General features: G+C 39.2%; 2 protein-coding genes across 3 annotated transcripts in view; both read left to right on the top strand.

The window, feature by feature from the left end:
- The window catches only part of LOC140830099 (structural maintenance of chromosomes protein 5), a 32,035-nt gene extending 24,045 nt beyond the window's left edge, over positions 1 to 7,990 (top strand). Inside the window, exons 23-31 of one of the 2 annotated variants that reach the window (XM_073193383.1) lie at positions 5,113 to 5,229; positions 5,302 to 5,379; positions 5,610 to 5,709; positions 5,797 to 5,851; positions 6,700 to 6,748; positions 6,829 to 6,916; positions 7,005 to 7,077; positions 7,496 to 7,599; positions 7,693 to 7,990. In XM_073193383.1, the coding sequence (XP_073049484.1) occupies positions 5,113 to 5,229; positions 5,302 to 5,379; positions 5,610 to 5,709; positions 5,797 to 5,851; positions 6,700 to 6,748; positions 6,829 to 6,916; positions 7,005 to 7,077; positions 7,496 to 7,599; positions 7,693 to 7,754 (726 nt within the window). In that variant the 3' untranslated portion in view covers positions 7,755 to 7,990. The remainder of the gene's footprint in view (positions 1 to 5,112; positions 5,230 to 5,301; positions 5,380 to 5,609; positions 5,710 to 5,796; positions 5,852 to 6,699; positions 6,749 to 6,828; positions 6,917 to 7,004; positions 7,078 to 7,495; positions 7,600 to 7,692) is intronic. The other variant, XM_073193387.1, reaches the window with a different exon arrangement.
- A 4,360-nt stretch (positions 7,991 to 12,350) lies between these two features.
- On the top strand, positions 12,351 to 13,870 carry LOC140807387 (uncharacterized). Its single transcript, XM_073164221.1, has 3 exons — positions 12,351 to 12,579; positions 12,690 to 12,940; positions 13,247 to 13,870. The coding sequence occupies exons 1-3, from the start codon at positions 12,351 to 12,353 to the stop codon at positions 13,868 to 13,870; spliced, it is 1,104 nt and encodes a 367-aa protein (XP_073020322.1).
- The last annotated feature ends 527 nt before the right edge of the window (positions 13,871 to 14,397 follow it).

Below are 14,397 nucleotides of genomic sequence, written 5' to 3'. Positions count from 1 at the left end.
AACTGAGAACTGCTCTCTATAAAGAATTAAATTGGCCAACTTGTCAAACTTCTATGTGAAATGTGAGATTTATGAAGAGAATGTGGAGGTGAGAATCTCTTATTTCACTTCAAATAAAATCTGAATACAGTGCTATACTTATATAATGCAGAAAACCTAAGGCTAACAATCTAATCTATCCAAATATTTTTACAACCAAAGGATAAAAGATTTAAACATAAAACAATTTATCCGATATGATCTTATCAGATTCTTAGAATTCTTATCGGATCTTCAACATTCTCCCTCAAGTTGGGTTGTATATGTTGATCATGCCCGACTTGGATACCAAGTTTTCAAAGATTGGTCGGTATAAGGCCTCAGTTAGAATGTCTGCAACTTGTGCATGGCTAGGGACGTAACAGATTTTCAAAGTCCCTTTCTCGAGTTTTTCATTTAGGAAATGACGATCGACTTCAACGTGCTTAGTTCGATAATGATGGACTGGTTTCTTGGCAATACTTATCGCCGCTTTGTTGTCACACTTCAGTTCTACTACTTGATGCCCCTCTACTTTCAGTTCTGACAATAACCTTTGTATCCATATCCCTTCGAATGTACCATTGGCCAAGGACCGAAATTCGGCTTTTGCATTGCTTCTTGCTACCACAGGTTGTTTCTTGCTCCGCCATGTTACAAGGTTACCCTATACGAATGAGCAATACCCAGATGTGGATCGTCTGTCAGTGGAAGATCCAGCCCAATCAGCGTCACCGTATACCTGTATGTTTCTTAGAGCTGTCTTCTGGAAGCATAGTTCCTTTCCAGGGGATCCTTTGAGGTACTTCAATATACGAAAAACGGCATCCATATGTTCTTCAGTTGGATTGTTCATGAATTGGGTAACAATACTTACAACAAATCCAATGTCATGTCTTGTGTGAGATAGGTATATCAGTTTGCCCAGTAATCTCTGGTATCGTCCTTTGTCGATTATTGGACTTTCCTCATTCTTTCCAAGTTTTATATTTGGATCCATAGGAGTATCAACAGGCTTGCATCCCATCATCCCGGTCTATTTCAAAAGGTCAAGGACATATTTTCTCTGAGAAATAAAAATTCCATGCTTTGATCTGGTCACTTCCATTCCCAAGAAATATTTCAACTGCCCTAGATCCTTCATCTCGAATTCTTTTGAGAGTAGTTCCTTGACTTGAGTGATGTCTTCTTCATGGTTCCCAGTAATTATAATGTCGTCAACATATACGATGATAACAAAAATCCTGTCTGGGTTGGAATGCTTGACAAACATAGTGTTATCTGATTGGCACTGTGTGTATCTACTTTCTTTCAATACTTTCGTGAACTTGTGGAACCAAGTTCTGGGAGACTGTTGTAAACCATAAAGAGATTTCTTTAACCGATAGAATTTATTGGCCGTTGTCTTGGATTCAAGGTGGAATACACATGTAGATCTCCTCTTCCGGATCCCCGTTTAAGAAGGCATTTTTTACAGCAAGTTGATATAGGGGCCAGTCTAGATTTGCAGCAATAGATAGGAGTTCACGAACTGTATTTAGCATGGCGACATGTGCAAATGTCTCTTGATAACCATATGTCTGATTAAACCCCTTTGCTACTAATCTTGCTTTGTATCGTTCAACGCTCCCATCGGCTTTATGTTTGATTGTGAAAATCCACTTGCAACCAACAGTTCGTTTTCCTAGAGGAAGTTCCGTGATCTGCCAAGTGTTATTCTTCTCAAGAGCATGTATTTCGTCAAAAGCCACCCCCTTCCACTGTTGATGTTCCAGGGCTTGAGTGATGTTTGATGGGACCTGTACTCGGTCTAAATTCACAACAAAAGGTCGATATGCAGGAGACAATAGATCAAGAAAGACAAAATTACTTATAGGATGTTGGATGCACGATCTGATTCCTTTTCTTAATGCAATTGGTCTATCATTAATATCATGTGAGTTGGAGATTGGCATACCTTGATTGTTTTCTTAAGGATCTAGGATTGAGAGAGTGCTCTTGGTTTGCTGATTGTGTGTTTGGCCTTGAGGAGACTTCCTACGTGTATAAACATGATCTAAAGGGAGATTTTGGGAATGATTTGGTGGGATAATGTTTATTGGGTCTAGATTATCAAGATGTATTTGATGTGGGTGTATAGGATCCAGATTCTGAAGGTCATTAATCACATGCTCCCGCTCCCCCTGAGCAAGGAAGATGGAAAGAGTGAATCAGACTCATTGAATGTGACATCCATGGTATTGTAGAATTTTTTTGTGGTCGAGAAACAACACTCGTTCCCTTTGATTGGATGAATACGCCAAAAAGATGCATTTAACTGAACGCGGGTCAAGTTTGCTTCTATGTTGTGAATGAATATGCACAAACGATGCACACCCAAAGACACGCAATGGAATATTGGGCAGCAATTGTGAGTTAGGATAGATGCTGAGGAGAGATTGAATAGGTGTTTGAAACTTAAGGACTCTAGAAGGCATTCGATTTATGAGGTACATTGCTGTGAGGACAACCTCACCCCAGAAATGATGAGGAACATTATGTGTGAACAATAAAGAACAAGCCACCTCAAGGAGATGGCGGTTTTTCCGTTCTGCGACACCATTTTGTTGAGGTGTATCAACGCAGGAGCTTTGATGAATTATTCCCCGAGTGGTTTGGTAGTCTCCAAGAACTATGTTAAAGAAGTCCCGAGCTTGATCAGTTCATAAAATATGGATACCAGTTGAGAATTGTGTATGTATCATAGGGGAGAATGTTTTAAAAATTGTAAATGTCTCACTCTTGTCTTTCATGAGAAAACCCCAGACAGACGAGTATGATCGTCAACAAATAATAAGAACGATCGGGTACCCGAAATGTTTATATTGCTATGTATTAGTGAAAAGGGTTTTGATGATGTATATGTTTGTGGTTTGATCGATGTGCGAGTATGTTTTGAAAATTGACAAACATCACAATGAGGTAAATGAGAAGTGTTGTTATTCACTAATGATGGAAATAGTTTCTTGAGATGCAAAAAATTTGGGTGACCTAGACGATAGTGCCATAACTAAAATTCGTTATCTCTAAAGGATTGGACTGCGGAAGTATGATGGCCAGAGGCATCGGAAGATAGGGACTCTAAGGGCGACTCCATCTTTAATAGGTAGAGACCTGCACAACACTCAGCATTGCCAATCGTCCTCCCCGATTCCAGGTCCTGAAAAACACACGAGTCAGTCGAAAAAATTGCAGAGCAATGCAAGTTCTTTTTCAAGGTACTGGACCAACAATAGATTAAAATGAAGTGCGGGAACGTATAATACGTTATGTAAGCATAATTATGGGGATAACCAAATTGAACCTGAACCAAGTACTCTTGTACAAGAACCATCTGCTACTCGAACTGATTGAGAGACCCGTAAGGGGCTGTATGATGTGAACATTTGCAATTGGCTGGACATATGGTTTGATGCACCAAAATCTACTATCGAGTAACTCGATAAATCAGTACGTGAAATATGAGTAAGGGGAATATCACTTGGAATAGCTGTGCTACCCGTTTTGATGACAGGAGATGGGGAAGCTGTCGTATGCAGGGAGAAAAACTTCTGGAGAACATCCAATTGTTCCTTGGTGAAAGTCGCTGATGTAGATGAGGGATGCTCATAGATAACGTTGTGTGCGCGACGTTCTCTGGCTGGTTTCCAATCCACTTGTTTCCCATGTATTTTCCAGCAGCTATCGATATTGTGAGTTGATTTCTTGCAGAATTCACACCAAGGACGTCCCAGAATCATTTTTCCTTTTGTGCTGTTTGGAGGCTGTCCGTGACGAAATCCTTGGTGGGCCATAGCATTAGTAGGTGATGAGTTATTTTGACTTTGAACGACAAGGGCAGAGCTATCAGATGATTGTAGTGATGAGCCCAACATCATTTTGCGTTGATTTTCCTCCTGGCGTACCACTGAGAAAGATGCGCGGAGGTTAGGCAATGGCTTTGTGCTAAGGATTCTGCTTCGGACGTCATCGAATTTATTATTGAGGCCCATGAGGAACTTGAAGACTTGTTTGTTTTCAATAACTGATCTGAACAGCTTCTCGTCTTTGGAGCATTTCCAATCACGCGTCTCGGTCAAGTCGATGATTTGCCAATTGCGAGTAAGAGCAGAGAAATACTCGGTCACTGTGGAGTCTTCTTGTCAGAGATCGTGTAGTACCGATTCAATTGCAAAGAGCTCAGTCGTATTGTCGCTGCAGGAGTAGGAATCACGGGTAGTGTCCCAAATCTCCGAGGCAGAAGGATAAAGAAGGAAATTCTTCCCAATCTCTGGGATCATTGAATTGATTAACCACGCCATGACCTGGTTGTTTTCAGCCTTCCATGTCTTGTAGTTTGGGTCGGTGGATTCGGGGCATGTTGCGGAACCGGTGAGGAAGTCTCCTCTCCCTCGGCCGCATATGTACATGAATACGAACTGTGACCAAGGCAAGAAATTCTTGCCATTAAGTTTATGGCAGGTGATTGAGAGGGCCGATGCGTCGCTCACGAGTTGTGGAGTGGGTGCCGGAGTCGTGGATTCAGAAGTGGAGGCCATCCCGTATTTCGTCCCGTATTTTGTCATTGATCGGCCGCTAGCTCTGATGCCATGTGAGATTTATGAAGAGAATGTAGAGGTGAGAATCTCTTATTTCACTTCAAATAAAATCTGAACACAGTGCTATACTTGTAGAACGCAGAAAACCTAAGGCTGACAACATAATCTCTCCAAATATTTAAATTACAACAAAAGGATAAAAGATTTAAACATAAAACAACTTATCCGATATGATCTTATCAGATTCTTATTGGATCTTCAACATGAAATGTATGTACTGGACAAGTGAATGCAACGGCATCAGAATTTTGATGACCTTGTAGAAAGTTTCCAGTTTTATTCGAAACAGTAGCCTTTTATCTGTGCATAGATGGGATGTATTTATCCTAAATGTGTGAAAATATATTTCTTAATTTGTGGAGGTTAATTAGCAACTATAAACTATCTTCATGGCTGACATTGTGTGCTTCATTTATGAAGTTAGTTTGTTAATGCTTGCTGGGAAATATTCTTGCAGATGCCTACTACCATTGAAGAGCTGGAGGCTGCTATTCAAGATACTATAGGTCAAGCCAATTCAATTCTTTTCCTTAATCACAACATTTTGGAAGAATATGAGAGCCGTCAAAGAAAAGTATGTTTCAATTATCAAGATAATGGCTTACTTTTCTTTATAGTGCTCATGTGGAAAATCTATATTCTGCAGATAAAAGAGCTTACAGATAAACAAGAATCGGATGAAAAGGAATTAAAAGGCCTAGTTGCTGAAATCAATTCTTTGAAGGTTAACAGATCGTCAATGCAACTGTTGTACCAGTATTCCTAACTTTAGCATATCCTTTTTATGGTGAATGTGTGTATTTATTAATCTTCAATTCGTGGTCACTGTACCTTGAATATGATTATAGGAATTTAGAAAGGAGAAGGCACACTTGTTGGTTTCCTTATCGTTTGTGGTATACTTTTCACACTGTATGAGATCCTCGGTTTATTCTGATTTTTGTTTGTCTGCAGGAAAGCTGGCTCCCAACATTGAGAAGTCTGGTGGCTCGTATTAATGAAACATTTAGTCGCAATTTCCAGGAAATGGCTGTCGCAGGAGAAGTGTCATTGGGTATTTTTCTTGAATTCATTATATATATATATATATATATATATTTTGAAACAATTGGATTTATGTATTGATTGCTTATTTCTTCAGATGAACATGATATGGATTTTAATAATTATGGGATCCTTATAAAAGTAAAGTTCAGGTAATTGAATATACCCATCTACCCTTTTTTCCTTTCTTTTTTAAAACAATTCTCGTATTCACAGAAAATGTTTCATTTTATATGTATACGACTGTGGAGAATTTGTGCTGATGTCAGTCTTGATGGATATTATTCATTTGAACTAGAAGGAATGTGGTTCATGTCATATGTTGTCTGTGTGGATAGAGAGAAATAGAATAATTTTTCAACAACGTTGAACATACGAGGGAAGAGTGCTCGGAAAAGATCAAGATCAAAATATCTACTTGGATTGGATTTCATGTAGACTTTAAGAATGTTAAAATATCAGATTTATTGAGAGATTGAGCTCTTGCGTATTATTGATAGAGTTAGGGACTTGTATAGTATTTTGTCATGAGTGAATTACTGATGAAATATCTTATTTTTATATATATAAAAAGAATGTATTAAATATAGAGAGAAATAGAATAATTTTTCAACAACGTTGAACATACGAGGGAAGAGTGCTCGGAAAAGATTAAGATCAAAATATCTACTTGGATTGGATTTCATGTAGACTTTAAGAATGTTAAAATATCAGATTTATTGAGAGATTGAGCTCTTGCGTATTATTGATAGAGTTAGGGTCTTGTATAGTATTTTGTCGTGAGTGAATTACTGATGAAATATCTTTTTTTTATATATATAAAAAGAATGTATTAATTTAATACACATTAGGGCATACAGTTTTTTGCAAAGAAAATTTCTACACTGAAAACAGTGGTAATCTTTCATTAATCTTAGTCTTACATATTATCTTTAGCTTATTTTTTGTATTAATATATCTTTGTTGTCTGCTATTCGTATGATTTCAAAATGATAATCAGGCAAGCAGGACAACTTCAGGTTTTAAGTGCTCATCACCAGTCTGGAGGGGTATGACATTTGGTTGATTTTTAAAATATTCATGGCCCTCTTATCTGAGGGAACTTAGTTGTTTACACCCTATTTTATAGGAACGCTCAGTTTCAACCATTCTCTACCTCGTCTCTTTACAAGACCTGACTAACTGCCCATTTAGGGTAGTTGATGAAATAAATCAAGGTTGGTATGAGTTTACGATTCTCAAGTTTTTAATGGCATGTACTTGTTAAATGGCACTGAGAATCAATATTTTCTCATTTTCTTCTAGGCATGGATCCCATAAATGAGAGAAACATGTTTCAGCAGTTGGTCCGAGCTGCTAGCCAGCCAAATACACCGCAGTAAGATATTGCTTTTTTAATTTTTTGGTAATTGTTTATTTTTGCCACCATCATTTAGCAGAAAAAACTGCCCTCATCAAACTTGGGGCAGCACTTAGTTTTGAACTTCCCAAGTGTAAAATTTGTTGTTGTGTAGGGAAAGTATGTTAGTAAGTGTTCACATGGTATTGTTGTAGCGAAGATACTGACACTAACATCTGTTTATCAACTAACCTAGATTTACCCGGGGTCGATCCACCAGAAGATACTGCTACGTAGCCCCTCCCCAATTGAATTTTTACCCAAAACTTTCCTTTGTTTTATTTTGAAATTGTTAGTTTTTGTTTGCCTTTTTCACTGGACTTTTTCATGAGAATGATTGCTTGATCTGGCAGCACAAACTACTGTAAAATTGTTTGATATTGTCTGATTTGGCCAGGTGCTTCTTGCTCACTCCAAAATTACTACCAAATCTAGACTACGGTGATACTTGCAGCATTCTCACAGTAATGAACGGTCCATGGATCAAGCAGCCATCCAAAGGTTTTTCATCTACGTTTCAATAGCCGATGATCATGTTTGGTATTTTTGCCACTGATTTCTCTTACCAGGCAGCAATTTGTTCTGAACATGCAGTGTGGAGTGGTGGGGAGAACTGGGCAGACATAAGAGTGCCATCGGGTGAAAATCGCTGCTAAGTCCCTTCTATGGCTTGTAAATACACATTATCGCACTATGCATTCAGATATGTCTATAAGAATTGTAAGTGAAATAGTGCCCCATTTGCTTGATGTGAGAATAACGCAATAGACTTTGCCTCTTGTCTATGGTTTAAAACATGTCGTGAGGTGGTTAAATTTTGTTTTATCCTCCATTTACGTCTCACATGAATACATGGTCGAAATATGATGTTGATTTCATTTTATTATTTGTTCATATTCTTGCAAAGTATGATTAATGATTGAAATTTATTTTAAATATAATTAATATATTATCTCTTACATTAATTCATGAAATAGCATTTCATAATCAATTACAGGATTTGAACTATTACATAGTTATCACAAAATTTTATAGCCAGTTACAACTATAAATATTCAATAATTGAAATATAAGCAATTGCTCTCTAATTTATTACGTTATTTTTACTATTTTAAATCTTTAGAATTTATTGAAGAAATTATATTTATTCAAGCTTACCACTACAAAAATAATCAAATTTTTATAGTGAATACGTGATACTCGTTATCAATATTTGAAATGCAATTGGTAAAATATGTTTTTCATGGTTCAATATCTTAGATGAGGTGTAAAGTTAACAAACCTTTAAATTTGTTTTCTATATATATATATATATATATATATATATATATATATTCTCTAGGGTTCTTCGACTCTTAGGGCTGGGTTCCTGCGCTATGCGGGATTTATCCGTTCATTCAACCGTCCTCGAATTGAACGTTGGGTTATTACCTAGGCTATGGATCCAGATGAGATTTCTAGACTGGTTACAGAGTTGAAACTCTCTGCTCCAAAGGAAAGCGACACCATCTTCTTGGATGGTTCAGAAACGCGAGTTGGACAGGAACGCTTGGCCAATTGTTTGGTAGCAAAGATTCTATCACCAAAAGCTATTAACAGAGAAGCGTTTCGTCAGCAAATGCCACGCATTCTCCAAGCGACAAGGAAGGTACATATTGAGGCAATGGGAGACAATACATTTGTTTGTGATTTTGTATCCCAGAGAGAGAGAAACAGAGTGCTTACAGATGGGCCATGGAATTTCTTTAAAAGCCTGGTGATTTTCCAGGCACCAATGGGTTGGCAAAATCCTATTGACATGGTTTTTGATGAAATAGATATTTGGGTTCAATGCCATAATCTGCCACTAGCCTTTATGCAAGAAGAATTGTTGACCAAAGTCGGGCGACACATTGGCAGAGTAGAGGAAGTGGATTCGGGGGAAAATGGCATCTTCTTGGGACGCTATGCGCGACTTCGGGTAAGAATTAACATTACGAAGCCTTTGATGAAATTCATTCGGATTAAAGCCAAGGGAGAAGAGGAAGACATTATTGTTCTACTGGTTTATGAGAGATTGCCGTATTTCTGCTACGCCTGTGGGCGACTTGGGCATACGATCCGAGACTGTGATGACAAGGAGGCTGATAGAACCACACTTGCTTTTGGGATCTGGCTGCGTGCATCCACTCATATTGGTGGGTCCAGGAAAGGCTCTTCTGGTGCTGAGAAACCATCCTATACACCTCCGGATAGTCCATCAAATGCTGAAACCGAAAACCATGAGCAAACAGATAAGGACATTATGGAATCAGAAAGTCAAGCACTTGTAGTATTGGCAAAACAGTCTGCGAGTAATATGGACCAAACCCAATTGATGGTCCACGAGCCTACCCCACTCCTTGGAAAACCACACGGTAAGAACACAATATTGCCGAGCCTAGCAGTTGGTGGGGCAAAGCACTGGAAACGCAGGGCACGAGAAGTAGGTAAGGATCGGATTATGGACAAGACACAGACTCCTCCCTCAATGGCTAAAAGACATATAGATATCTCTGAGGAGGACAGTGTATCACAGGAGCACACAAGCCCAATGAAAAAAAAGTTAAATTTGGGATGGATTGAACCTAGTGCTAAGGATAAATTGGCGGCGGTTGCTCAGCAACCCCGCCGATCATTATGAATGTTATAATTTGGAATGTTCGAGGGCTTGGGAACCCCCGAGCATTCCGGGAATTGCGGCGACTTGTAGCCGATAAGAGCCCAACTCTCTTATTTTTGAGTGAGACAAAAACAAGAGAGGCACGATGCAAGCAATGGTCGACTCCATTGGGTTTTAAAGGTTGTTTTGCGGTGGATTGTCATGGAAAAAGCGGAGGTCTTGCTCTACTCTGGAAGGACCCCATTGATGTCTCCATTAAGTCCTTTTCTGTTGGACATATAGATTGTGTTATAACTGCTGATGATAGAAAGTGGAGATTTACAGGTTTCTATGGGCAGCCTGAAGCTGCCCTCCGACATTTTTCTTGGGACCTCCTTTTGCATCTCAAAGGTTTGCATGAATTTCTTAATTTACCATGGCTAGTAGGTGGTGACTTCAACGAGATTTGCTTCGACAGTGAAAAGTTGGGAGGTATGAGAAGAGCCTCTCACAGAATGCAAGCATTTCGGGATACTCTTGAACTTTGTGATCTCCAAAACCTGCACTGCCATGGGGATTTATTTACTTGGGTGAATAGACGATCACTAGACAACATTATTTTTGAGCGACTTGATAGATACGTGGGAAACATAGCTGGAGATTACTTTATCCGGCCGCACAAGTTTTATCACTTGATTTCTATCATTCGGATCACCGCCCCCTATGCCTACATCTGAATGGGATCCATTCTCAGTCTCGGGAACGGGATTGGAAGAAGCGGGTTACTTTTCGATTTGAGAAATATTGGATTTGTGAGGAAGATTGTGGTGAGGTAGTTGAAGCCGGCTGGGGAGCAGATACAGCCTCTGGAACATTACAGGGCCGCATTCTGAGTTGCCAGAGTGCACTTCGACACTGGGCTAATGACCGATTTAAGTGCATCTCCAAGCTGCTTCTGGACAAGCGATCGAAATTACATAATCTTCGACAAAGCTGGAATTGGAGGTCATCTATTGCACAGATTCAGGAACTTGAATTTGAAGTCGAAAAACTTGCTACCCAAGATGAGATGTACTGGAAGCAACGTAGTAGAGCATTATGGCTTAAGGATGGTGATCGGAATTCCCGTTATTTCCACATCTCTGCATCGAGGCGCTGGGCACAGAATATCATCAATGGATTGGTTTCTTCTCATGGAGATTGGTGTTCAGATAGTAAAGGAATGGCAGATATTGTACTCGATTATTTCAGCAACCTATTCACATCTAGTTCACCTACTGCTGCAGAAATGAATCCTGTCTTAAACACCTTATCTCCGGTCGTGGATGAACTTATGAACTCAGCCATTTGTGCTCCATTTACGACCTTGGAGGTCCGAAAATCTCTATTCGATATGCACCAAGACAAAGCACCAGGTATCGATGGTATGTCTCCTCTATTTTACCAAAAATTTTGGAATATTGTAGGTGATGATGTTACAGGTGCAGTACTCCATATTCTTAATGAAGGGGCTCCTATTGATCAGTTGAATGATACTATAGTAACTTTGATACCAAAAAAATCTAATTCGGTGCTTATGAAAGAATTCAGACCAATAAGCCTTTGCAACGTCTGTTACAAGATCGTGTCTCGTGCTCTTACTAATCGTCTTAGACCTGTTATGGCAAAACTGATTGACGAATTTCAGAGTGCTTTTGTCCCGGACAGGATGATCTCAGATAATATCATTGTGGGGTATGAAGTTATCCATTGGATGCGTACAAGAAAATCAGGTCGGGTTGGCTATGCAGCGCTTAAACTTGATATGAGCAAGGCATACGATCGAGTGGAATGGGATTTCTTACAGGCGCTGATGATTAGATTGGGTTTTGCTACGGAGTGGATTGATAAGATAATGAGGTGTGTGCGAACAGTGAGATATTTCTTCCGGATTAATCAAGAAGTTGTTTGACCTATCACTCCTACCCGTGGATTGAGGCAGGGTGACCCTCTGTCACCTTACCTGTTCGTTTTATGTGCACATGGACTCTCTAGACTCTTCACCTCTTACGAGTCTAGGGGTCTGATTCGAGGAGTTAGGATTGCTCCAACTTGTCCGGTAGTTTCTCATCTCTTTTTTGCAGATGACAGCCTTATTTTCTTCAGAGCCACATTGGAGGATGGGGCTCGGGTTAAGGAATGTTTATACCTCTATGAACGAGCTTCGGGCCAGATGATTAACTATGAAAAGTCGGCTCTCTGTTTTAGCCCCAATACCCATCCGATGTTAATGGAGACAATTAAATCTTGCCTCACGATTCCTATTGTTCAAAGGCATGAGATCTACTTGGGCCTACCCACTGTATCTCTACATAGCAAGCGTTTACAGTTCCAGTATCTTGTGGAAAGAGTTGTTCGGAGGATTCAGGGATGGGGACACAAATATTTCTCTAGCGGGGGCAAAGAGACTTTGATTAAATCTATTATACAGGCTATACCAACATATGCAATGAGTTGCTTCCGAATTCCCAAGGCTATTTGTTCTGATATTGAGAGGGAATGTGCCAACTTCTGGTGGGGTATGGACAATGGGAAGAGAAAAATACACTAGAAATCGTGGGACTCTCTATGCAGGCCTAAAGTACAGGGAGGTATGGGTTTCAGAAGAATGGAGGATTTTAACTGGGCACTTCTTGCGAAGCAAGTTTGGAGATTGATTAGATTCCCAGATTCCTTAGCCTGTCGTCTACTTAAAGGGAGGTACTTTAAACATGGTGATGTGATGGAGGCGGGTTTGGGTAGTAACCCATCTTATATTTGGAGATCAATTTTCTGGAGTAAAGGGCTTCTTGGGAGGGGTCTGTTTTGGAGGGTTGGTGATGGTAAGTCAATAAAAATATTTGATGACAAATGGATACCAAGTGTGGGTTCAAATTTATGGGTGATGGAGGGGATAAACCGTAATGACTCCACTGTGGACACCTTGATTAAGGACGGATCTTGGATGTGGATCTAGTCTCTAATACCTTTAATCCATGGATAGCTGGTGAGATCCTCAAGATCCCTCTACCGTCAAGTCTTTGTTTTGAAACGAGATTCTGGTTATTTGATGAAAAAGGGAAATATTCGGTACGTAATGGATATCGCCTACAACAAGGACTATTTGCTCAACCGGAACACCAATCGGTCCACATGTTGCAATCTTGGTGGACATTCCTGTGGGGTCTCTCTCTTCCGCCAAAGGTGCATATTTTCTGGTGGCATATTTCATATGATATTATACCAACAAATCTCAATCTCCAAAGGCATCATGTTCCGACTTCTGGCGCATGTGTGCTTTGCTTCAATACACAAGACACAACGTGCCACTCTTTATTTTTTTGCTACACATCTAAGGCAATTTGGATAAAGTCTGATCTCTATCATGTCATCCGTTTGGGAAAAATGAGCAACACTATTAATTTTTGTTTGTTGATGAGGGAAAAACTATCAAAGGCCGAGTTTGAAAAGTTTGCTATTCAAACTTGGGCAATCTGGAAAGAATGACAGAATCTGATCCATGATGATAGCAGAACCAGGATGGCAGGGGACGTCTCTTGGAGCTTATCCTTTCTTACAGACTTTCAGAAAACTAAGGCTATTGATCAACATGCGGTTTCTGCTCATAGTGTAAGGGATGACAGGAGATGGAGGGCACCAGATGCAGGTACTTTTAAACTCAATGTTGATGCTTGTGTTAATGATAATTCCAATCAATACAGCATAGCGGGTGTCCTTCGAGATTGTCAAGGGAGATTGTTGCTAGCATTTGGGAAGCATATTTCTCAACCTCTGTCTGTTGCCCATGGTGAGTTACTGGCTATTCGTGAAGGAGTTAAATTGGTTTATGAGAAGAATTTTCGAGATGTTCTGGTCGTTTCTGATTCTGTGCTGGCAGTGCAAGCAGTCAATGCCGTACAAGATGATCTGGGTTATGTTGGAGCATGTGCGTCTGATATCAATGTTTTGGTACAAGCCCCGTTTATCTCTGGAATAGTTTATGAGCCTAGATTGTCTAATATAGTTGCTCATAATTTGGCTAAGTTTTCTTTGTCATCTCCTTCATCCTTTGTTTGGTTGAATGGCGATTTTCCTCATTGGTTGGTCGAGTTTGTAATGAACGATTTATCTTAATATAATTACAAGCTTACCTTTCAAAAAAATATATATATATATATATACACACACACACACACACACACAATTGAAATTAAAAATCAACAATTTTATGTCTAAAAATAGTTGGCAGTACAAAATTAAAGTACGTATCTCCGGATTTCGCTCTTTTCACATCATTTTGAGCTTGTCAATGCTATTTTAATTCAATAGTATGAATATGTATTCAATGTCAGATAAAATTTATCCAAAGAATAAATATGAAATGAAGTTGTAATGGAAGGAGATATAATTGAACGGCATTATGATACTATTTATATGCATAAGATTAAATGAGATTCGACCTTTTTTAAGAACAAGATGAGATTTTACTTTTGACAATGAATTACGACATGAAGTTAAAAAGAATTAATAAAAAAAACATTATCGACGAAAATCAGTTTCCACCATTGTTCTCTCTCTCTCCAAATCCCATGAATGAAATCACCAAATAATATACTCTAGCCACTTTCACAATTCTGTCTATAAGGTAGTCAATTCATTAT

The sequence above is a fragment of the Primulina eburnea genome, chromosome 1 (assembly GCF_022965805.1).
Source record: "Primulina eburnea isolate SZY01 chromosome 1, ASM2296580v1, whole genome shotgun sequence".
In the NCBI taxonomy this organism is placed as follows: Eukaryota; Viridiplantae; Streptophyta; class Magnoliopsida; order Lamiales; family Gesneriaceae; genus Primulina; species Primulina eburnea.
This window is presented reverse-complemented; position numbering and strand designations above follow the sequence as displayed.

Excerpts from the sequence above, each read along its gene's own strand:
- LOC140807387 (XM_073164221.1), top strand. The coding sequence starts at position 12,351 with ATGGGTTTCAGAAGAATGGAGGATTTTAACTGGGCACTTCTTGCGAAG. Across the intron at positions 12,580-12,689 it reads GTTTTGGAGGGTTGGTGATG|GACGGATCTTGGATGTGGAT; the intron begins GTAAGTCAATAA and ends ACCTTGATTAAG. Across the intron at positions 12,941-13,246 it reads GTCTCTCTCTTCCGCCAAAG|AATCTGATCCATGATGATAG; the intron begins GTGCATATTTTC and ends AAAGAATGACAG.